Consider the following 25575-nt stretch of genomic DNA (forward strand, 5'->3'; position numbering starts at 1 on the left):
AACAGTTGGTAGAAATACATTCCAGGACTTCGAGGAAGATACAACAAGTACGTCTTTCAGTTTACTTGCACAAGGAGTTGATGTGTAGTGAATTTCTAGTGTGCTTCTAATCCTGCATTAATTCCTCATGTGGACAGCCTTTAGCCTCCCCTGAGGAGGGAATGCAGAGATGAAAGTGCACTTTAAATTCGCTCCCTAGCTTCTGAGTGCTAATTTCTGTCTGGACAAACTCTTTCTTCTGTTTTGACAATAAGAGCGGACCTTCCCAAGTGCAGCAATGCTAAATTTCTAATGTAGGGTTTTTCATGTTCAATTTTAAGTGTCGCTGAGAGAGAGACAGCGTGGAAATTTTAAGATGCGTTTGAGATTTACAGATCTATTCTTCGTTGCTTCATGTTTGCTTGATGAATGAAAGGAGTGTCCCAGCCTTGCTGGTGCCCAGCAGAACTCTGAGGCCTGGGCTCACACCTCTGCAGCTGGCAACTCCATGTAATCCAGCAAAAGGAGAACTGGGATGAACAGGCTGTGTCCATTTTGCATGAATTACAGAAATACTGCCGAAATGTATCACACTGCAAATTAAATCAAGTTTCTGGATTTCAGTTTATATGCAAATAAAATTTCTGCTTCAGTTGAAATAGGCTCTAACTTGATCAGATGCGTAGAGTTGAAAATAGTCAAGGATGACATTAAAACAAAAAAACGGTTGAGAAGCAGTCAGACTTTGTCATATCTAGCCAACTTCACTTGATCCAAACCAAAACTTCTCTGAACTCAGTGTTGACGAAGGGAACGTATTTCTCTGGGACTCTTAAAAGACTCGCACTCCTGTTTAGTCAAAAGGATCGCCTGTTAGTAAGCTAGGCTCTGCGTTAGCATTTGTTCTTTTCATTTACAGAACTGCTGCATTTTAAGTTTCCAAAGGATGTCCTGGGAGAGCAAATAAGCTGTAGCAGTGGATCAAGTTGTATGGTTTTAATTTAATAAATTAGTGTAGGAGGTTTAATTGTTTGTTTGTTCTTTACCGAAAAATGCAATTACCATATAGGATTTTTCTGACACTGCAGCTGTAAGTCTTAGCCCTGCCTTCTAGAACTGTGATAATCTTAGCTTTTCCAAAAAGAAGTAGTTATATTTAGGACCAAGACAATTTTCTATCTCATGTATTCCTTCTTTACATTAGTTTTAGGTTGTTTGAGGAGAAACATGAGATGTTGTTTGTGGTTAACTCTTGTAGTTGAAAAAATATAGACTGAGCTTTGTTTTTATGTGGAAGTGTCTTAAAAAGGACTGGATGATACCTCTGTTTTCAACTTTATATAAAAAGAATAAGAAAACAGACTATTTATGCTTACAGTTTATTTTCTCTCTCCTGAAAGGTTTGTTCTTCAGCCCCACTTTGTTAGCTTTGTGTGGAAAAATGATGGTCAGCGCTGCTTTCAACATTGTGTATATTTACACTTCTGAACTGTACCCAACAGTACTGAGGTAACTTAGCAAAGCATGTGGGCTATGGAAAATGCTTTTTCCACGCAGTGATACTGATGGCTGCTGTGCTTTAATACTTATCTTTAATTATTTTTACCTGAAATAACAATATGAGGGCTTTGTGTGTTTCGGGGGGGGGGTTGTGTGTGTGCGCATGTGCGTGTGTCCCCTGTAATCGAAGCAGATGTGCAGTTTGCCGGGGCTTGAAACTGCTTCTTATATTAGTCGCATGTTTGCACTGATTGGCTCTCCAGGGCTGTTTGCGGCAGCTTCCATTAAGTCTAAATCCCGACTGAAAATATGGAAAACAACCTTCTTGCACTACAATGATAAGTGCAGTATTTTTCATTTCTACTGTTGATTTTGGAAGTAAAATTAAAGGGTACAAGCACAAACCTAATAATGTAATGGAACTGTATGGTAACTTAATTATAAATATAGAATATGCAGTAAGGACTGTTTACAGTGCTTCTGTATGCTTGAACCTGCCATATAGTTACTGTTTATTGCTTCTAGAAAAACAAGTACTTCTGCATATCTTTGTTATCGACTGAAATATTCATAATGCAACTCACTTAAGAGTTTCCATGTGGTCATGACTCACTGCACAGCATGTAATCCATGAACAAGTGGGCTAAAACTTGACTTTATATTTTGTAGTTATAATCAACTCTTTGCAAGGCTGCTCTCTTGCTGTCCCAAGGTAATAGATAAATGCTGAGCTTGTGATCCTTGGCAAAGGTTTAGGTTTAGTATGCAAGTCCCAAACGCACTGACTGCAACTGGATTTTGGGGTTTGTTTAGTTTCCCCAGTTAACCTTTTTTTTTTTTTTTTTTCCTTCTTCTTCTTCTCTTGAATCTTGTCCTCTCTGCTCTTCGGGAGTTGAGAACAGAGAATCAAAGCTAGGGTGAAAAGATTTTAATTTCTTGGCTTTTGTGCTGGTGTTACTGTGTTTGCACGATTCAGGTTACTTTTGTCTTAAGTCCTGTTGCCGTTTGGTGCCACATGTGTGACAGCTCATATGCTGCAGAAATTAGAGTAGTGCCTCAGTGTGTTAGAAATTAGATGTTTGCGATTAGGAGTGTTTTAAAAAAAAAAAAAAAAAGTTAGTCAAATGAAGTGCTGCTTCACTGCGCTGATGTTCTGGCACAAAATTAACTAAGAGGTGTATGTCAAAGCTACAGAGTGCTGGTGGGGAAAAGTGCTAATTGCCTAAACTCTTTACAGCTTTATTAGGCAACTCAGGTTGAATAATATGCTAAGCTATTATGTTGGAGCTACTGTATGAAATTCTCACACATGAGAACTTATTTTGATTAAAAAAAAAAAAAAAACTGGTTTGATATCTGTCTGGTATTTTAATTGCAAATATTAGTTTATGCAACCAAAGCAGTGATGGCAAGTGGTTAGTGTAATACGAAGCATCAGCACCATCTGGTGGTCTTTGCAAAGCTTGGTAATGATCTTGGCGTTCCTCTGACAGTGGAGCTTCATCATGCTGTGTGATAAGACGCCTTTCAGGCTTCAAGGCCCTAAGTAGCCTTTCAGGGGCACTGGAGAGGAGGTGGGTGGAAAAAGCCTCCTTCCACCCTCCCCCCCCCCCCCCCCAGGAAATTTTGCAAAAAAAGTCTTCAGTGATAGCACTCCTTGTTTAAACCTGCTTAGTACTTTAAGAATGAGGAGTGTGCTTGGCATGTTTATCATGCTACTTGGTACGCTGAAGAGTGGCAAATACATCTCATGCTAGAAATGGGAAGGAAAAGGGAAGAAACTGGTGTGTGCCTGTGCGTTGGGGTTCCCCTCCCCTCTGGCCATCTTGACATGTCTTTAAAATACCTGCTGCGATATAAAAAGTTAAAAATAGAAAACATCACTGTTTTTGAATCTTAAACAAAAAGGAAATTTATGTTGAAGTGTTAGGGAACAAAATGCAATCGTAAGTCTGGTTATATAGGTGGAGAAGAAACTGTGCTTCCCCCCGCCCCCCCATGAGAGAAGGGTTACAAAGTACATACGGCATCCTTGTATGTGATGGGGTTGAGGCCGCTGGACTAAGATAGCATCTGAAAATACTTTTTCACAAAGGTGTGAAACTTCTGTATATTCACTTGTTTGTTCAGTGGTGGTAGATATGTTTGTACTGTTTAACAACACTTGTCCATTTGATCTATGGCTTTCTCTGAAAGAAAGTCTCCATAACTTTTTCTGTTGCAAGCGTAGTGAGCATAGTGCTGTGTCAGCTCCCAGCAGCAAGCAGGCTTTTGGGTGCTTGCAGTGTTGAACTGCTCCAGCTGGGCCCAGCTGCACAAGAGCGCAGCCAGAGGCGTGCTGGGCAGTGTGCTGTAATCAGCCAGGCAGCTGCTGCAAGACCAATTGCCTTGAGCAAAGCGCTGTGCTGATGTGATTACCCTGGTTCTAGAGCTATTTTGGTTTGCATTGGTGCAGCTCTGTGTGGTGTGAGCGTGTTTGTGGAGTCTGGTTAAGCAGGTCTTCCAGTGAGCATGAGGAAATGGGGTATTAAGGTAGGAGAGGCCGTAGTGAGCTGTTGTGCAGTGCAGCGTCTCATAAACGCTTCCTAAACGTTCTGCATGTAATGTGTTTTTTTCTGCTCAGTTACCATGACATTGTTCTGAATAACCCCACTTCTGCTGAAATCTGGATTAGTGAGATCCTAAACATTTCTTTTAAAGACGACTTTCATTTTGCAAGGAATTGAAACAAAATATATTGTATTTATGATCTCCTTTTGCTACACTCCTCATTAGGATAATGAGTCTTACGGGGTTATCCGCCTTTTCCAAGAGAAAATAGGTTGCTTTGTCTTTCTGCTTCTACACCAAAGTCACTGGGTTCTCATTGGGTCCTTCCATCATCTGTTTCCTTTAACCTCTGCAAAAGGCTGTTAGGAAGCAACGTGGGCATGGGTGGTTTTGGTATACCAGCGACCCAGGTCACTTCTGTGCTTGTGTTGTTTAATTCTGCCGCTGTCTTTCAGTGTTCAGATGAGAGGAAACAAATAGGGGTGAGCAGGAGAAAGCTCAGCTCGATGGTGTGACTGGGAGTGGTGATCAGTTAGAGGAAGCAACTGAGAGATTTTTAGGAAGAGAACGGACATTGTGAGGTTATTGCTGGTAGTCTCTTGGTCACAACTGGTGCTAGTGTTAGTCTGTGAAGTGGCTGCTAAATACCATTTCTTAGGAGTGATGCAGAGAGGGGAAACCTTCTTGCCTTTGATGAGGAAGTGAAAGACTTAGGAGGGTATTTTTTGTGGGGTTTTTTTTTGGTACCTTTTGAGGAGGATCCTGCTGTCCTAATCCCTGCTTTGATTATCATTTGTTCTAGATGAGATTGTTTTAAACTTGTTTGCAAACTGAAAGAAGCACAGAATTCAGCAGCCCACCTAGTGACACACGTGGCCAGATGTTTTACGCGTCACACTAGCAAATGCTATTTTCTGTTTGAAAGTAAGCACTAACTTTTCATCTGTGTAACTTGAAGCAGGATCAGAGAGGTTGCTGCTGAGGTGCAGATACCGATTGGCTGCTTCTCTGAAGATCCTGCCAACTCCTGAAATGATTCCTTGTCCGCCGCAGGAATGCCCAGTTGTATTGCTCTATATGGCAAGTTGGCAAACCTATCTACTCAAACCTTTGAGAAGGACTGGATAGCAGAGTGCTTTTGTTAGCGTTTGAAAGAACGCGATATACCTTTTAGTAGCTTGTTGTAGTAGATCTTGGAGTAATTGCTGGAGGTCTTCAGTAACTTTTTTTTTTTTTTTTAATCCTATTGACAACTAAAAGAAAGACAAAGTGTAGGCTGTTAGTTTCAACAGTGCCGCTGCATGTTCCTGCATGTTGTAATCATTAACGTATTTTAAAATTACAAATCTTTTGTCCTTTGTTTCAAACAGAAATGCTGGCTTGGGTGTCTGTTCCATGTCTTGCAGATTTGGAGGCGTTTTGGCTCCGTTTGTGCCGTCTATGGTAAGATTGTTTTATTAAAAATTTTATTTTTTACTTCAAAACTCGATATTTTAAGTTTTTTCAAAAGTATTTTGCTGATTGTGATACATTAAATCCCTTGAAAAAATCCGTCTTTTTATGAGAAATTAAATAAAGTTTGTTTGGTCAGTTCCAAGAATTAATGAACAAGATGCTTAAAAATAACTATGTTATTCTTTTCAGAAAGAATCTAACATTCTGTGTTGCGTTAATCTGTTAGGGAACCGATCATCATATAATGCAGTCTGTGTTGCTAAGGTTTGCTCTGTATCTGAATACTTTTAGGCCTGCACACTAAAGAAGTTTTCCTAAGAAGCTGTTCCTGTGAAATCACATTTACTGTGTTTCTTTATGTGTAATTCTGCAAATACATGGGTAGGTGTGTGGGTGTGGTTTTGACTGTAGTTCATATGGATAATATATTTTACAGAGCAGGGAATAATATTGGGTTTTTACTGTGGATTTTTAATTTCAGAAATCTCTTGGTCCTTCTGTACCTTTCATGGTGTTTGGAATCAGTGGATTGTCAGCTGGATTCTTGACTCTCCTTCTGCCAGAAACACTAAATAAGCCAGTTGCAGAGAGCGTTGAAGATCTTCAGATTCCCAAATACCAAATGCTTAAAAACAAAAAGGCAGAGTAATTTTTTTTTTGGCTGTAGTCTGTGTTATTTTCCCTTTATCTTAGGCAAGCTATGATATTAGCATGTATAATATAAGCATATTACTTAGTTTGTGCATGAATAAACCTGAGCATGAACTTCGTTAAGCAGTCTTTCTCTTGCATTAAGTAGAGAATTAAATGTATTCCTTTTTAAGTTGTTTAGTGCCTTACAGTCCAAAAAGCTATAATTTTTCACTTATATGTATGAAATTACACGTAAGCCAACGCTGTTTTGCTAACTGAAGGAGAAACAAATTTTAAAAGGCATTGTAAAATAAGCAGGGAGAATAGATTCACTAACATGCCTTGTACTTTTACCCTAAGACAACTAAGAAAATGTTTCCTGTATTAGATCGTGCCTTTTTCTTTCTCGTGTTTCATAGTGAAATACAGTGTAGAGATATATATTTGAAGAAGTGTTTTATCCCTTATTAATCCCCTGGGTTAGAACCATTTGAAGTGTTTTGTTGTTGCGGATGCACACCAAATAAAACACTTGAAATGGGAGAAGTTTTGTTTGTTTAAACAGGCAATAACTGGAGGCCTCAAACAGTGTAGCTGGGATGGTTTAAAAATCACGTTGTCTTCAGCTTTTAATTTCAGAGTGTCATTATATTGTGACTTAGTAGTACAAAGGCTGCAAACCAATTTCCATTGTTTGTGTAAATTATAGTAAGAGGAAATCAAAGCCTTAACTTGTATAGCATCATAAACTTCAATGTAAGGAAATTGAAACTTATTTAGCTCATGATAGGAAATGTGAAATGCGTCTACGAATTTTGCAGTTGGCTTCACAAAGTATTTCCTGTAACAGCGAAAATGTTAACTTGGAAGTAAGTAGGCTTAGTATAGGTATAAGCGAATGCATGTCTTCATAGGCAAGCTTGTTAATTATCTAATAATTACTGTACACTTCATCAGTTTAATCGTATTACGAGCCCTTTCTGCTTACAGTAGTCTAATACATAGTAATCCTGCATTCAGTTGAAATGGTGGAGAAAGGAATAATTTCTGTGCTTTTTTGGAATTAATTTTGTTAAAATTGTTAAATCAGTGAATTTGGTCTTCCAAATTTTTGTTAGCCTATACGGTTGGATAGGAAAAATAAGATGTATAAACTGTTTTTTAATAAATATTTTTCATCTGTTTGACAGGTAAACCAGTCAGAAGAAAATACTTAAATTTCCAAAGGTGCCTCTGGTGAAAAATAAAGCTTCCGAGAAGGTGCTGTAACAGTTGACGGGCAGAGTCCTGATGCGTCCTGATATCAGAATGGGAATTTCAGAGGATTTTATGTATAATGCTATTTGCAGCATGTTGAACGGTTTTATGTGGAGTCAAATTGAGAAGATGGAAAAAATTGATCAAAGCTTGTGAAAAAGGTGACAAGTCTGTGCATTAACTTATGACTTACAAACAGACTTTGGATGTTTGGACTCTTCTACAACTTCTTAAAATGATGAAGTATTCAATTAATTTATTTTACAAAATGTAATTGTTAGCTTCAGATTAAGCTATAGCGTTGCAGTTGTGATATGTATAATTTTAACTTTAGGTGGCCTTATATGTTCAGATAAGCTGTAATTGTGAAAAGTAACAGCACTCTCTACATGCTAATCTTCTCAAGACGGTCTTTTGGCTTTAAATTACAGTATACCTCACAGTATGAAGATACCAAAGATTTTTACAGGTTATTGGCCTTAGTGTGTCTAGCGTAAGAAACCTAGTCAAACTGAGCGGGAGATGTGAAAGGGGAATAAATGCATTTTAGTGGGGGAGAAAGTAATTTTTTGATCCAGTTATATATGAAAAGATATATAAAGTTAAAAACAATACTATACGGAAAAAAAGATAACAGCTTTTTGAGTGTGGGGAAAAGAGTATTTAAAGGAGGAGATGAATACTTACAGTCAAAGGTTGCTGAGTTCTAGCTGCACCTCTGTAGCTAGAAATTATCAGAAATTATTGATATATATGTAATATATATAATCAAAGACTTTTCCTATAAGAACTGAAAATTTCAGTTGTAGGGAGAAAAGGAAAATTCTGGTTAACAGTTAATATATTTACATTTACATACAGATGCATCATGAATGTTAGTTCTTGATGGCTAGTACAATTTTTTTTATTAAAAATAAATTTATTAAATGTCTGTTATGAATGCTTCTTTCACTAGGATGTTTACCCAGGCTTTTTGAAGAATATTTGCATCATTTTGATTTTGGCCCATTGTTTAATGCATCTAATAAGAAAAGGCTGATGAAGTGCCTCTGCATTTTGAGTAAGTTTCACAGTTAGTTGATATTTCTGCAAATTAACAGGCACCCACACAAGTGCACGGGCATATGCATACATGCACACAAACGTATATATGTATACACAGATTGCTGTGCCTAGATGGCTCATGGAAACTTGTGCTATGTATGGGTTTATCAGTCTGCATGTGCTTTACAAATAGCCTGATCAGGTCTCAGAGAGATGAAAGTTAATTGGCCATCAGAACAGTGCTTAGATAATGTTAACATAGTGGTGGACTGTGTATGTGTGTGTTTAACCTCTGGGGCTGAAGTTTGACCACCAAAATACAGAATATGATGCAAACTTTTATCTTCTGATTATTGTTCCTCATTGTTTTTGTCATACTTCATTTTTGTGAGCAGTAGAAATGGGCTGATGAAAGTATTTCTGAATAATATTAGTATCTTCCATTCCATTAACATTTATAACCGTAGTGACTGATTATACCTCTGTGAAGGATAATGATATCAACTAGAAATAGTGAGGACCGAGTGTTGTTACTGTTGACTTCAGTTTTTTTGTGAGAAAAGAAAATGTGAAATAGCATATTTTAAAGTTGTATTCATAAAACAGCAACAAAACTCCGAACAGGAGTTTCCTGAGGCTGCTGTTATCTGTTGGCAGTCTATTTCCCCCCTCCTGCCAGATGTTAAATGCATTGCCCTACATCAGTGCATTTTTTTCTTTTTTTTTATTCCACGTCATTTAAAAAACATGAAACAAATATCACTTGTATTTTGAGCATGCTTATTTCGGTTTATTTGATGTGGAATTAATGAACTCTCTGCCTCGGTGGATTTTTTTTTGTAAATTTAATGGATTGATGGCCAGAGAGCTGTGAATCCTGGAAAGAAGTTAATGATCTCTTCAACAGCTCTGTTATAATACGTGGTACCTGCAGCTGCTTTTTTTTTATGATTGTAGGCCAGGTTTGGCACATGGTTCTGGTATTTTGTCTCGAGCTCCTGAAAGAGAATAGGTAGGGAAACTTTCATTCTTGCTTCTTACCTTACCTTGGCCTATGTGCTTTCCTTAAGCTCATCCATGATGCAGGCCATCTAGAAAGGAAGTCTGAAAGGATTCTTCCCCCCCCCCCCCCCTTCCATGTTTCACCTTTAATCTTACTGTATTTCTTCCTGATAAGTGCTATTGTTTTCTGTCTTACGAGCTAAGATTGCTGAGCGGAGGCAGAGCTAGAGCATTCATTTATGCCACTTACCTTTTAATTGTGTTTCCCTGTCATTATGCAGTCTTTATCCTTTAATTCTTGGCCAGGTTTGGTTAAACCCCAATTTACGCCTTCTCAGGGGAAGAGTATCTGTTCTAAATGTGTCGGTCCCCAGGATTCCCCCGTGGCTCCTCTGGTTGCATGCATTCTTTTGTATTTCTTCTCCCTTGTTGTCGTTCTGTAGCTATTCTAAGGGTAGGGTCAACACACAGTGCCAGTGGGGGTTCTGCTCACTCTACATATCCCTGACTTGCAAATATCCTCAGCTTTATTATCATCGGCCAGTGATTCCCCCCCCCCCCCCCCCCAGATTTTAAATTGGGTCAGGTGTGAAGACAGCACTTGAGTTCTTTTCACAGAAAAGTAACTTTGCACAGGATTCGTGTCAAGCTCATCTCAGTGATCTTTTTTCATTATCCCATTTTGTGTTTCATCAAAGCAATTTCTTGTTTTGTCAGAGCGCTGTATGTCATTGCTTGAATTGAAGTTTATAGTTTCATTTTTAGAATTTATCCTTTTTAATCTGAGTAGAGTGAAGTACAAATAATCCTTTGCTTTGACTAATGCTCTTGCAGCTAAGCAGCAGAGAAAGAAGGAAGTGAACTTTTCACAGTACCATCTGTAACCAGCTGGTTCTGCCATTCAATTTTTAGCTTGCTTGAGGCAAACAACTGCCTTAATTTTTTCCACGCGGTGAGTTATCAGCAGTTTGTTGTAAAGGTCATCTGACTCTGCGTCACTTGCTACAGGAGATGCAAAGTTTCTTGGAGATGATTTTTGCTGGATGCAGTCCTTCCATTAGAGTTAAAATTGTGGAAATGATCAACAGATGTACAGCTCCAGGCAAACTATCTGTAAAACTTGGATGATCTTTCTTGTGGTAACAGAATTTCTTTTTGCCAGGATTTCCAAATCTGCAAAGCAGTGTGTGGGTTGTGGTGTTTAGTGGGCATACTTCTGTGCATGCCCACCTGAGGAGGACAGAGCACAGAAGCTGGAGATGTTTGTGAGGGAAAAGGAAAGTGGCACGTGGCTGAAAAGTAAAGGAGATGCAGATTGGGAATCAAGTTCTGTTTTCAACTCCTACATGCTTGTGGCATGATGTGCATCAGGCCCGTCTTAACTTGGTGTAAAACGTTTACAATTCTTATTGCACCAGATGTATTCCTGTCCCCTGGGAAGCCTCCTGGCTTAGGAAACAAGCCAGTATTAGGATGAGTGATTTAGGAAACAAACACGTTGCAGGAGTTTTGATAGCTTATGAAGGTATAGTATAACTCTAAGTGAATTGGCTTGATGGCATGGATTCCTGTGGCAACCCAAAGAGATGCCAAGCTTAGACTGGCTTTTCTCAGCTTTTCTCCTAATAAAAGGGGGCTAGAAGCACTGCTTTGAAGTGACATCTTTTCATGTAATAGCAACCAAGTCACATTAACAACAGCTAAGACTAAGTGGACTCACTGGCTAGTAACTTTTTTTTAACGTCTTCGATCATTTGGGCTGAAACTTTCTGTACTGGATTTTTGGCTGCCAAATAAAAGTATTGCCAATGTCCAGCTGGCTATATTTGAATGTCCTTTTCCTGGAAGACTCCAAGTAAAGCTTGTGACTATTCACCTTTCAACTCTTTTCCTGATAAATTCTGCATCTGCAACACTTCATCTCCTGTGTGTCACAGTCTTGCTCCCATGGTTGTTCTTATGTTCTCTCTTATCTTTTTTCTTACCTGTATCCCATCCATAGCAACCAAAGGCCTGACTGAATTTTCTAGCTCCTTATATTGATAGGAGAAGGAAAAGAAAGACCATACAGTATGTTGTCTGCATGTTTAAGGACACTAGAATCTGTGTGCACAAAATGGCGATACTCCAGGTGCGTATCCAGATTCAAAGAAACTGTTACTTCTTTTCACCAGCCCCAGTCTCATGATTGGTCACGTTTATAAATGCTTGGTGTCAGTATTCAGTGACAGTAGGTGACTGTCAGAGGATTAACTTTCTCTAAGGCCTTGGAGGGTATTGCAGGATGGAGTAAAAATAGATGGTTATGCGTGGCAGATTGGTAAATGTAGTATCTCATCTCTCCTGATTATCAGCATTTTTTTATTCCTTAGGGCTGCCCTGAATTGTTAATATGTCTACTGGCCCACTTAGCAGCTCCTTTGAGCTTTTTCCTTTCTTCCCCACAACCAGTGTGCTTTTGGGGAAGTGATTTAAAGGGGGGGGGGGGGGGGAAGATCTGAAGCCCATTGCCAGTGTAGGGGCCCTGATGGGGACTATGGGTGCTAAAGCAGGACATGTGTATAAGATAGCAGCCAGCACAGGAGCAAGATCATAGATGGATATATTCCTGTAGACAAGCAGGATGTGCCCTCTCTCTTTTCTTGAGGGCAGCAGGTGGAAGGCCTGACCACCCAGAGCAGAAGAGCAGCAGCAGCACCTGACACGCAGTGTCCTTGGCCAGGCTTTCTGCTTCAGCTCCGGAGGTATCACTTCTGTTTCGAACTGTTACTCAATCCTTATGATAAGCTATGTTCATAAAACTGTCTAAGCCTTTTTTTAAAGCCTCTTAATCTCTTGATTTCAAGAGATCATAGGGCAGTCAGTTCAGCAAACTAACATTGCATTAGATTTGTTTCATTTTATCATTTTAGATCTGCTGCCACTTGGCTCTGCTGCAGATATCCTTGATCAGGAATAGTAACAACGAACAGAAGCACTCGACCTGATGACACACCTGGCAGTTTAATGTGTTATATGGTATTGTCTGGTTTCTCTCCTTTCAGAACGTTCCAATTATTTCTAGAAATGGAGGCTTTCCTAGGGCCTTAGATTATTACGTCTGTCCATCTATCCCTGTGTCTCTGTATGGGTAAGCAAATGATTCAAGTTGCTTGCGTAAGGAAACTCTAAGCATGTAATTGATCTTATTTGTGTTAAGCCTTGCTGATAAAGTAGCAGCTGTAGCCGCTGTACCAGGATTGGAGTGACTACGCTGACTTGCAGGGGCTCATCTCCAGCTATCTGTGAGGAGGACCCAGAACCCTACCTTCCCTTTAAATAGAGGAGGGGTTCCCCCACGGTCAGTTCCTGAGCTGCTTTGATGGGATTTGAGGAGTATTTTTAATGCTCTGAGATTTTTTCCTGGCTGATTCCCCCCGGGTGGAGTGTTTGGGAGAGTTGGACTGAGAGCCTGACACGACCTCCAGCACCTCAGCAACAGCCCTGTTCCTCGGCACACAAGCTGCAGCAGCCCGGGTGGGACATCCACACAAAGTAGCTTTTATCATTGCTGCTTTGTTCTGTGCTACCTAATTCCTACTCTCTACTGGAGGTTGCACTTGTATACTGCAATTTCTTGGGTTTTAAACTCCAGAGAAAGTAAGTGCAGCTGCGGTTTGCAGAGTTTATCCCAGCTCTCTGAGTCCTTTGCGTGCAGGAGTGGAAATATCCCTCCTGGAGTGATGGTGCCCGTCCCCTGTGCTGAGCTGCTTCGGAGGTGTTCAGGACGTTTGTGTGCACAGGGCCATCTCCAAAAAGTCTTATAACTGACAGTCTCTCTTTCCACAGAACAGTCAAATACCTACATGCTGAGGTGATTGTTTCTCCCTGCTCCTCACATGGAAGTACCTTTTAAAATTTGCCTTCGTTTGGTAATTCCTATCAAAGAAATGGGTAAAAATTAGTTTTAGAACTGTAATTTGAAAGAAAGGGAAAAAATGACATGCGAAAAATAGTCATCTTTGTTAAAGAATGTGTTGTTGAAGAGTATATTTGGTGGCAGGAGGGCGCTTGCAGTTGTGATCTTAAACTGCTGCGGATCTGAGTTGGCTGCTTATTATCTTAATCCTAGTGGTCCACCAGGAAGGAAGGAAAATAATTATTAATGACGGATTTTAGTTAAATTTAATTTATTGGTGATGGAACTAATTAGCCATTTCAGGTATTTATCAGTTCAACAAGACAACATTTAACTCTCAAATGTTCCAATTACATTGTGGCTAATTAAACATGATTGAACTGGTAGGTTTACAAACACATGACTAATTACATAAAATTACATGTGTAGTGGGTTTATGGTATGCCTCAGATGAGATGTATTCAATGGAAAAAAAAATTTCCCTTAAGACTACATTGATTTCACCTTAACGTTGAGTTAAATTGAGTCAAATACTCAATTGAGTCAAATACTTTGCTGTGTTTTTAGGCCAGAAATGTACTTTGGAAAAGCTATAATGAGATACTGGGTTAATTGATCAGTTCAAAAAGATAAGAAAAGGGGGGAGGAGGAAGCAAGCTACTCAGAATTTGCAGAACTTGCTATTGACGTCTAGAGCTTATCCACAAACGTACAGGTGCTGTACTTGAAGCCACTGCTCAAAATTCCTCAGGTAAATAACGGGGATACATAAAGTACAATAGGTCTTGAATCATGATTTGAATAGACTTTTCATCTGTGTTTGCTCCCCCTATAGTATGTCCTACCATCCCCAATTTGCTGGATGGTACGGGTGTCTGGAATTGCTTAGATGTAGATTGTTTTGTTTTCTTGAGATGCCACCAGATTGTCAGTGAGCATGGTAAAGGCCAGCCTTTTTGCTGCAGCTTGTCCTGATTCTGTGATTTCGTGATTTCTCAGCATGTTATAGGTTTCTTTTTTTGGAAAATAAAAACTGTAAATTTCCTCTGTGTTTTCCTGGAGGTTACCCAGCAGTCTATTCTGTCGGGCAGTGCTGGAGGAATCTGGTTGTACTGAGGGATCTGAAGACAAGAAATCTGAGGGGATGAAATAAATTTCTTAAGCCAAACATGAATACTCCAGCACATCTAATTTAAAGTTTGCGGCTAATACTTTGTACTGTGATGGGCATAGTGGCAGAAAACTGACACGAAAAACACCAACAGTTGCCAGAGGCTTGTGAAGGAAGGAACTGGCCTCACGCACTGGAGTAGGTATGCAAAAAAAGAGCCACTTGGAAAATCTGTTGTCTTTTTGCATACTGGTGCAATAACGGAGAAGGTTTGAAAGGCCTTTCTTGAAGCTGGTTTAGGTTTGCTGGAGGCTGCAGTTTAACCACTAAAGAAAATAGAATCTCTGCCTAGACCTTCAGCACTTCTTTTTTTTAATTCTGATTTATTGTGAAGATGGTAAATAGTCTGCTGAAAAGATCTGATTTCTAAACTAGAATAGAGAGGACTTAGTGTGAAGGAGGAGTAACTTATTTGGTTGTCATTGCTGGGACAAAAAGGACTGCAGAAATCCTTCCCTTTGCTGTCAAACCTCTCTTGCTGGTCTCTGGCTCTAGCAAACAGTGTTAAAACCCCCACTCAGGCTCTGTGTCTCACCCCAGCCTCTGCCAAATGCAGGGTGCCAGCAGCAGGCACGAGTATGACTTCTTCTGGCTCGAAAGAAGGCCAAGCTGCACTTGCGATGCTGAGTGAAAGGAGTGAGGACAGGCTTAATTCATCTTCTGAGTTTGTTGCCCATCTGTTCCTTAAACCTGTACACTCGCTTGCTGTTGCTATGGTGTTTTATTGTTGTTTATGCCAGTAGAGTATAAATGGGTATATTTTCTTCAGTCCTGCTCAAGATGAAATAGAGTATGAACTAAATCTTTGGTGTTTGTGGGTTTTATTTCCTGCCAGCTATTATCCTTTTGATTAGCACCTGATAGTTTTTTTTTTTTTCCCTTAATGTACAAAATCTCTGTGATGGTCCATACCCCTTCAATTTCTGCCCTAATGGATGCACATGTCATTTTATTATGAATGGGACTTTTGTTAGGAAAGCTGTGCACTACACTGAACTTATAAGATGTTCTGCGTAATTAAATTTGTATTAAAATTCAAGACTTAATTTGAACCATCGATAAAAAGGCACCAGGGAAAAACCAGTATTAGCACAGAGGGGAGGGTGTGTGTGTGTGTTTGTATGAGATGGTTTAATCTGGGAAATAATGCAAACGGTCTCTTGTAGCAGCCCAGAGTGCCTGCAGCCGGCCCCTTTCCGTGTCCGGGATGGGACCAGTGATGCCGGGAGCAAGAGGACCCACCAAGGTGGAGGCACGCATGAAGCTCATGTGAGCTGTGAATGGGCTTTGCATCCTAAAGAGTCCTTCCTGTTTCGCAGGTTGCATCGCTTTCCTATAGCAACAATGTATGGTTTTAACTTTGCAGAAATTCCTATAACTTTATTTATCAAATGGACTATTTTTTGTACTTAAGAACGCTACTTCTGTATTCCAACAAATGCTGAATTTAGACGACAGGTAGTGAGATAGCTACTTTAGAGCTGCTTTCAGATTTGGAGTGATCACCAGGTTGGATTATTGGGGAAAGGAGGTCTTTCCTAATTAAAACCTGTGTGTTTGTACTGATAATGCTTACACCCCAGTCACCAGTTCTGTAACAATGAATTTGCTCATCAGTGTATAAGATTTGTAGGGTGCAGATCTTTTTTTTTTTTCCAACTTTGAGTTAATTTTTGCTTGTTTGAGGATTTATGAGAGTACAACGTTTGCTTACAGGAGCATGTATTTTAAATATACCAACAGTGCCCATATGAGTTCACTGGAGTATGTTCGTGTTCAGTGTTGCTGCTTTTGCACATAACTCAACAGTATAATCGAGAGTCTGCAGTAATATTGGGCAACTCGGGTAAATTATGCCATTTCCTCCCCAGTCATTAGTGAGGAAGAAATGAAGTCAAATGAGGCATTATGAAGTGTTAGTAGATGCTTCTAAATAACTTCAGATAGCACTCTCTTATTTAAAGGTCTGTTTTATCCTTGTTTGCTGACACAGGTGTTCTCCCTTGTTCTCTCTCCTCATATATCAAAGTATATCCACAAAGAGAGGGAAGTTCATCCTCTAATTTAATTTTACCTTTGTGCAGACATCTAGTGCTAGTAGGATATATTGGGAATAGTAAAATTGAACAGATTTATGAATGCCTTGGATTTTCCCAAACCTGCAGAGCACCGTGTGATGAGAGCTCGCCAGAACACTCCCATGCTGAGTTGAAAGCTGGCTCCAGATGTCACCTGACTTTCCGACACGCAATGTCAAAAACACTCTGGCAGTGCAGGTAGGCTCCAGCCTGGCAGGAGGACGATGGAGCTCCCCTTGGCATCTTTATTTTATTGCTAGCAAAAAAGTTGGGCAGAAAAAGCAGTAGCCCACAGGCATGGCTGCCTTGCTCTGATTTCCCTGTGGCAGATTCCCAGGTGGAAACCCCCTGCCGGAGGGGCACCCAAGTCAATAAATCACAGCTCTGTGCTCTGGGTGGCACGATGCTTGCTGCTGTGATGAGCCATGGAGGTTTGGAAATGGTATCAGAAAGTGTAATCTTTCTGTCTTTGTAATTTGTTGTTCATAAAAAGACAATGAAATGAAGGAGGATAAGAATAAAATTTTATGCTGTGCTCTTAGGCAGCTTTATACTTCCCTCTGGTAATAAGGCTAAAAGAGCACAATAATATTAACTAAATGTCTGGTCTTTGTTTAAGTGCTCTTGAAAGTTAATCAATACACTCGTGCCCGAAATGATGTTAGCTCTTCAGCTCTGAGGGGGCTAGGCAAAAATCCACCCAGCTCTTCTGGATCTCAGATGATGGCAGGGCTGGAAGCAAATTATGATGAGCTTGTTTGCATTTTGTCTTGATGGGATTAACATCAGATGCTGCCCTGTCACTCTAGATGATGCTTTCTGTATACTTAATTGACAATTTCAGCTTGCGTACAGACCATGACCTAATGTATTTATGCTGCAGGAGGCTAACACTGAGTGGTGATAGTCTCTTCGTCTTGCATGGATTACAGAAAAACTTAAGGTAACTTGAATGAGTTTGAGGGAGAACAGCAAAAAGACAAAGGGGTGTGGTTTTTTTTCTTTTCCTTAAGACTGATAAATATGGATCTATAAGTTGGAGACTTTGCTTGAGAACATTAAAATGCATAGACTTTTAATAGAACTGCAAGGGAAAACAAAATTAATCCCTGTGACTATAATAAAAAATCCAGCACTCAAACTTTAATCTTGAAAATGAAAAAAGAACATTAAAAAAAAAAAAAATCCTTTTGACCTTCAAAATAGGTTCAGATATCGTAGCCCACCTCTGGCTACATCAAAGCAGGCCCAGTACTTCAGGGCTAGTTAGGATGAAGAAGGGCAGCCTCTGGTTTTGGGACAGCCCTGGGGAAATCCATCTGGTTTTAAGAAAGAGCATGGTGATTTCTACTTCCTAGCATGATGGTGATTTCTACTTCCTTGGCATGAATATGGGTGGCAGGACCCATCTCTGGTGGGCCTTCAGCTCAAAACATCTTACATGTGAGCCATGACCCTTTAAATCCTTATGCTGAAAATAGAGTTGGCTAGGCTCTTTTCATTTACCTGGGATATCAGCTGCAGATGACGTTAGCAATATTAGGGATTTCGATGCATACTTTATATAAAAATAAAAATATATAAAAATACACACGCACACATATTTGTGCGTGTGGGATATTAGGTTTAGATGGTATTCATTTGGAGGATTTTTATTGCTTAACTTCCCCCTCCCCCCCCCAAAATCCTTAAACAACCTCCCTCCCCAAGACTGCCACATTTTTCTGCGTGAATTTTTGGGAGGCCATCTCCTGACTGCACCATGCTAGCAGGGGATGCTTGGCCATGGTGTTCAGGGACCCCCGGAAGTTAGTTGGGGTTATCATGATAAATCAGACTGATGCTTTCAGCCTGTGCTTTCTGCTATACAGTAATAGCATTATCCAGAATGAAACCATGAAAGAACTGTATTATGGGCTTGTAAATAAAGATGAAAGGTCTTGAAATGTGGCTTCTGAACACTCTCCTGTTGGCACAGGCTTGATCTTTGAGTTTTGTTTTATGGCTTTTGAAATGAAATCTCTGCTCTTGCCTCACTCTGGCTTCCCAGCTATTCCTAGCGCTCGACTTCACCTGCTGTGTGATGTACAACAATAATAACTCGCAGATGCCTTCATGTGCGACAGCTTGATTCATGTTTTTCATCTTGCTCATTTGCAGTACACAATCCCCCTTTTCTTTCTTCCCACCAGGAGAAGCTGCCTCCTCATTTTGACATGTTTTTTTTTTTTGTTTATGAGCTGCAGATGCTGGTACTCAGTTTAATCTCCTTTTGGATGTGGCGTTTGCCATCAGAATCCAGCTTTCTGCAACCGCCTTAATTTTCGAGCACGTACAATATGATACTTGCCCAAAGTCTTCTAAAGCAGTGGAAAAAATTGGAATAAAATGCATGAAAATCCTTATAACGCTGCGGTGAAGCTGCTTAATTACTGAGAAGAGGGATAAGTAAAAGGTAAAAGAGAACGACTTTAAGAATACAGGAAGTAAATTGCAAAAAAAAAAAAAGAATGTTTATGCAAGAGCAGATTTGGGAAACGCGTTCGCTGCATCCCAAATACCAGTAAGTTGCCTCATGAATATATGATTGAAGAACAAAACCTTGAGGTTGTTTCTTGGTTCAGTTTTGTTGATTGCCTGGTTTGTCCTAAGAGCTGGGCACCCTCAGCAAAAATAAATCATTGCGGTAGCCTGTGATGAGCGTTTTGGGGAGGGGTGGTGTTATGCTGGGACCCTGCCTCGCTCTGTGAATTCAGAAAATGGTTTTGCTCTTGATTTCTTGAAGGGAATTGTGCTGCCTACATAGACAAAAAGCATTGTTTGCTAAGGCACAGATGTAGTCTTTTCACGATGAAAAAGCTGCCTGCCTGGGGACACACTGGGAGCCCCAGGGCCAGGCTCCTGGGGTGCGGGATGCCCTGTTGGCCTCTTTCCTGGGCCCAGTCCTTCAGTCACTGGGGAAGAGTCTGGTAATATGCTGCTTTCCATATGTGCCAGTAGTCAAAATGCAAATTGTAGGTTAGAGGAGCCATATATACATTTAGATATTAATAGCTTCACTCCTGTTTTGGGTGTCCTGCTCTCAGGTTTGGGCAGGATGCTGCCCGCCTTCATGCGATGAGCACAAATGACATGAAACGGCAGAAAACGCACCACGAAGGGGTGGCACTGCCAGTTGCCTGGTTGGAGGCACCAGCCCGGTTTGGTACTCAGGGCAGCGCCCGGCTTCTGCCTGGAAACGGCGTTGCTCCGAGACCGTGTTTTACGGGAACTGCAGGTGGCAGCAGGGGCTAACTTATACAGAGGAAACGCGCCGGGTTTCCTTTCTCTGCAGTCGTTTGGCACTTGGCAACAAATTTAAACTCGGCCAGAAACCTTCTTCTAAACCTGGCACTCCATGTATTTAAGGAGTTGACAACTGCTTTTTAGGTGTAATGTTTCCAATAACCATAGTGGCGTTTCACAGCTCCCTCTGGGATGCCCTGAGCTGCCTTTCCTCGGGGTGGGTTGCTGCTGGTTACTTTGCAGCACTGGCACTCTTCTGGCAACGTTTGTTGAATTCTGCTTTTTTTTTAATGGTGTTCCAACTGGGTAAGTCACTTGAGCAGTATATTACTTATATTTAGTACAGTCAAAAATCATTATGGCCATTTGAATTGAAGAAACAGGTGAATCGGTGTACATAAACCGCAGAACTCCGCTCTGCATGTTAACAGGAGCATCCAAATGGATCCGAACAAATTTAAATAACAGGGCCTTTTATCTTTTTCTCTTTTGATTCTGGTTGTTTAAAAAGCCACCGATTCCAGGTTTAGCAAAGAACTAATGAACAGATTGTTGTCCTCTGCACTCTCTCTCTGTTTTTGGCGTAGGAGCTATCTGTCAGCTGGTACTCTTTCATTTAGGATGAAAAACGCATTTTGCACATGTTTGTTTGCCTGGGAGGGGCAGAATAAAGCACGGTTATTTACTGCGCGCCGCGGGGCAGTCGGGAGGAACGGTACGCTGGCAGGACGTCGCTGCTCACTACATGAATGCAGACCTGCTCGTGTGCCGTGAGTGTGCTGGAGCCGGTGCTTTTTTTTTTTCCAGTTGCACTGCTCCTAATGCCAGTTAAGGTGGTGAAACTTTCCAGAATACCTGAGGTTGCTGTTTCTTAGCTCTGAGGTGAGACAGAATATGGAAGACTGTTTGTTAAGAAAGTACTAATTGTACTTTCTTAATCTTAATTGGTCTCATGATTTATTTGGCTGAAGGTCTGATGGAAGCAAATGTTGAGGTTGTGTTGCTGGCCCCGAGCGCTGGATTTGGCTCACGTGCGGGAGCGCACCTGCGCCCAGGGAGTGCGCTGGCACCCGGCCGTTACCTGCATGATTACAGCTGCAGCCCCTCACCTCTGGTTACGCGTGTCTGAGCTCCAGTGTTTATCATCAGCCCAGAGGAGAACCTCCCCAGAAGCAATTTTATTGAATAAATTTAAATAATGCATTAATTTCAGAAAATAATCACACATGAGCAAGCAGCAAGTTAATCAAAGTATTAATTTGTTCAGCTCTTGGGAATATGTTAAAAACTTAAGTAACGTGCAGATACCACGTTTGGCACGTGCATACTTATCCCCAAATACGAGTTTGACGTAGCACACGCGTAGCTGAGTAGAGAATAAGTAAATGTGTTTTGATGATGCTCATGGGAAGCAGATATAGGCTCAGGCTTGCACATGCCTGGAGCATCCCGTGTGGAGGAAGGTTGACAGAACCCAGAGCCTTTGGGCAAAACTTTGCGCGCATAGTAAACTAAACGTAAAGCGCGTCTGTGGGGCCGTGGCGGCCCGGGGCATCCGTGCCAATGTACAAAAAGCAGATATTTAAGGTTATTGCGCCTCTTGTCCTACCATGCCTGTTTTGTGTATGTGATATGTTTGTGGAGGAAGGCAGCGTGCACTTTTCTAGATTGGCAGGAGATGTTCGTTTGCCCCAGCGTACCAGCCCGGGTCCGATTTAGCTGCTCCCACCCCGGCGTGCGGCAGCGGCGCGGTGCGTCAAGCGCAGTCTCGCCGTCGTCCTCAGTGGGCTCGACAACACCACTGCGGGTATTAGTCCAATATCAGCCAACAATTTTCTTAGGCTAGACACTGACAGGAGTTGTGCTTTCGAAATTATGATTTTTCTGTAGTTATTTTGTTTCACTTAATATTTATTTGTTGGGCGATATGTTTTTTTCTTTTGAATAATCTCTTTACCCTGACTCCGTCAGGGAACGGAGCCTGCTGTTTGTATTAAATATCATAGCTGTGGGGTTTGGAGGGACGAGAGCTGTTTGTTTTTTACGCAGGAACCCGCGGCTGCTCCTGTTGGGGCTTTGGCTGGCATCTCTGCTCCCTTCTCGCAGGAGAAACACAATTGCTGCTGAAAAATTGTATTTTGATTGCAGGCACAGATAGCGAAGCAGCATTATAGAAGCGGTTTGGTTTGCCGGATTTCTTGTGTTGTGCTATGGAGACATGCAGGAGCTTCCCAATTCAGCGCTGGCAAGAAACGCAGTAACTGTTGCAGCCGACCTCGCCAGGGCTCTGGTGGTCTGGCCCCATCCTGTGTGGGGCAACGGCGGGTGGCCGGGGACGACGGACCTTGCCGGGGTTTCGGGGAGAAGTTTGCTTCAGCCATGTGCTCCTCCAGTCCTCCGTTATCATTTTAATCCATTAAATAAGTGTTACTGCATGTGGGGTGGCATAGATGAGTTCTGGCACCTCCATCGCCCTTTGGTTTGGTGGCCAAAGTGCCCGGATGCCCCCATCAGCAGCATGGGCAAACCCAGCCTTTGGGGTGGAAAAGGGCCTTTCAAGGCAACTGAAACAAGCACAAACTGTGTCTGTGCACTGGAAAAGTGCTGTAGCTGCGTTTCTTGTTATTGGGTTCATTAGGAACAGAAACAAATGTAATATAATCCTGTATATTTAAATGTGCTGTTTAATGTGTGTGTTTTAAACATTTAAATTAATCTGTTCAGTCATGTTTACTGGGGCAATTACAAGTCGGGTTAGGTATGATGGGTGCTGACCTTTAAGGAAGGTACCAAAACTAAGGCAGAACATGTATCTCAAACATTGGCCAGGACAAACCCCTCGGTTACTAGCCAGCATCTCAGTACGTGTTCATGCAAGGGAAACAAAAGTCTTGATATGGGCAAGAGGTGTGCTTACGGATACCAGTAAAAATTTCAGAAGAAGTGACTTAAAAAAGGCAATTTTCTGCTGTGGTAGCTAGGGGGAAAAAGGTTACAGTCCTCCAATTACAATTTTGAAAATACAGGATAATCAGCACTAGCGGCTCAAATAAGATGCCCCTGGTATTTTTCAATTGTGTCTCAACTGTTAAGTCCTGATTAGTTTAAGTGTAAGTGTGCTATTTAAATGTGAGAATAATTTCTAGCGGTGCAAGATAGAAATTGAAATGTGAAAATATTGATGTTGGTTATTTACCTACTGGTTGCCTGCCATGCAAGCAATTAATTTGAGCACTCTGGTATTATCATGTGTTCTTTGGGATACTTTTCTGCAATTTGCATGGGGGAAATTGCTTATTTCCAAATGCAGCCTCGTGCCCCAAGGAAGTGTTCCCAAGGGCATTGCTGGCAGCACCTGCAGAGCCAGGAAAGCGGCTGGTGACATCGGCACCCTGGGGGCTTACTAAAAAATATATATTGAAATAGCAGGAAACTCCCTGCTGTGCTGTCAGCCCTGCTCCTGAGCTCCTGGTGGCTGCTGAGATTTATTTACACAGCGGACAAGGGGGCAGAGGCACTGCGAGCACCCAGCCTGCGTGGGACCCACCCTGGGATTTTACAGGCTCTTGGTAGTGACTGGTTGCGTTTTTAGGCATTGCCTGTTAGCTTTTTGGGCAATGGCCTGTTTTTCTCCTTTGAGGGCTGGCATGACAGTGAAGCTGCCCATGTCCTCACCTGGGTGCAGCTGGGGAAGGACTGCATGGTGCGGGATATCTTTTATTCTTTGCCCATCTCCCCACTTTTTTTTTTTTTTCTAAAATGGTTCCTCTCGTTTCTCAGAAATGCTTAAAAACAAGAAAAAATTATTTTGAACATCCTGCTTGTTTTTCTGAAGGAATGTTTGGCAAAAAAGTGGCTTCACTGATGCCCACTGTTAGTAGCTTCTGACATAGTTTTGAAAACCAGCTCTATGCCATGCCTCCAGCTTGCTGTTTGTAATCGGATACTTTTTTGCAGTGTTCTCATTTGCCTGGACACCACCAGCGAAAGATTATGGGCATTAGGGTGACCCAAGCTAGCAATTGCACATTAACATATGTAATGAACAAGAGCGGTGCACAGAGAGGGGGAAGCAAGTCAGGATTGCGTCATGCAGACGATCTTCCAAGCTTTGATAACAGACTGGACTAATCCTGTCTTTGGTGCTTTATCCCCAGGTGAGACCGGCGCAATTTGCTTGGTGGCAGCTGCGGAGCCAGAGGTACAACTCGGTCAGAGCAACTCCCCTTCAACAAGACTCTTACAGTTTCAGAGTCAAAAGTCAGCTGAACATCCCAGACGCAAGTGTGCATCTGCCACATTGACCCATGTACATTTTAACACGAAACCTTTTTGATTTTAACTCAAACCCATGTGACCAAATCCATACTTCCTCTCACTTCATCCCTGGGCTGCAGCACTGGTGCATCTGGCTGAGGTGTGGGTGAGCTGTGGCGAAGGTGCCAAGCATGTTCCTGTCACAAGGAAAGCAAAATCTGTGTGTTGCAAAGCACATTTAGGAGAGTTTAAGACTGTTGCTAGCTGTTGTAGCAGGTTAGGTAAAAATTTTTTTAGGTCTCGAAAGCTGTATCAGATGTGTCCTGGTACCTGCGCAGCTCCTTGGTTCGGTAGCCCAAGAAAGTCATGACTTATGCGAGGAGAAATGCCAAAGCGGCGGTGATGCTGCCGAGCGTGGATTTCCATCGTCTCCATCCAGTTGTGAAGAAAGATGGCTAGAAGTGAAATAAGGCCAGTATTTGCTTGTTGTGTTTATGCTATGCTAAGGGGCCTGTTTTTTCCCTTTGGGGTCTGCGTGTTTCATTAGCAGAGTTTTGCAGCAAGGAGGGATAATTGAATATATTTTGGGCTGCAACAAGGAGTTCTTCCCTCTAATACAATCTTGTTTTTCAGTTTTCACTCTCAGCTTGCTGACAACATGATAAAAGATACCGTGGTGCGTGTGGCTTGTTAAATAGGCCCTTTACTTCCGAAGATAGGTAAATAATTTTAAAAAGGCTCTGCTTGAGAGAGACGATGAGAGGAGTGAGCTATGTGACATTAATTCCTCTCCCTGCCTCAGCATGTTAATCTTAAATGGTGAAACTGTTTGGGAGGGGGTTAGGCAGGACACGAGGGCTGGATTTTGGGGCGTCTCCTCCTGTTTGGCCTCAGATGTGGGGTGCCCCTGAGGTTCTCCCTGCAGTCAGCGTGCCGTACTTGGAAGGGGCATAAGCACTGCCGAGCAGCCACAAAGGATGGGCTTTGAAGTGGGCTCCTGGTGCTGAGGATGGGAGGGAAGGGCCTGTCCATTTAAGGGGTTTTGACCTTTTTTGGTGGTGGTGTGCCAGGTGGCAGCATCTCAAGGAGAAATTTCCTTCTGACGCTTGGTGGCAGCTAAAAGCTTAGACTGCAGCTCTGTCCCGTCACGGAGACGGGCATATGCGAAGGTGAGGAACAACATAGACATTGGCAGGGTAAGCATATGGAGACAGTAGCGAGGCCAGGAGCAGGGAGGGAGGAACAGATGGAAAGCAGAGAAACAGCAAACAAGGTGGAGGGGAAGGAAAAGCCTCTCCGATGGTGGCAGTTGGCGCCTGAGGATGTGGCTCCCAGTGAGGAGCTTGGGCTCCTGCAGGTGGCAGCTGCGTCACGGGAGATGTGACTTGCCAGGGCTCCTGCCACAAAGCAAAGGCCAGCAGGAATCAAACAGGAGAAGGAGGGGGGGATACTACATTTCTCTATCT

At 41.8% G+C, this 25575-nt stretch overlaps 1 protein-coding gene across 7 annotated transcripts in view; it reads left to right on the forward strand.

Annotated features, from left to right (window-relative positions):
* Positions 1-14631, forward strand: part of LOC104141192 (solute carrier family 22 member 15-like) — a 31976-nt gene extending 17345 nt beyond the window's left edge. Inside the window, exons 9-16 of one of the 7 annotated variants that reach the window (XR_011142264.1) lie at positions 1380-1488; positions 5400-5472; positions 5966-6124; positions 7308-7535; positions 8330-8434; positions 12073-12164; positions 12333-12438; positions 13249-14628. Coding sequence is in view for 4 of the 7 variants with exons in the window: in XM_068950850.1 (XP_068806951.1) it covers positions 1380-1488; positions 5400-5472; positions 5966-6124; positions 7308-7334 (368 nt within the window). In the remaining 3 variants the exon portion in view is untranslated. The other 6 variants (XR_011142266.1, XR_011142265.1, XM_068950850.1 and 3 more) reach the window with 6 other exon arrangements.
* The last annotated feature ends 10944 nt before the right edge of the window (positions 14632-25575 follow it).

The sequence above is a fragment of the Struthio camelus genome, chromosome 7, assembly GCF_040807025.1.
Source record: "Struthio camelus isolate bStrCam1 chromosome 7, bStrCam1.hap1, whole genome shotgun sequence".
In the NCBI taxonomy this organism is placed as follows: Eukaryota; Metazoa; Chordata; class Aves; order Struthioniformes; family Struthionidae; genus Struthio; species Struthio camelus.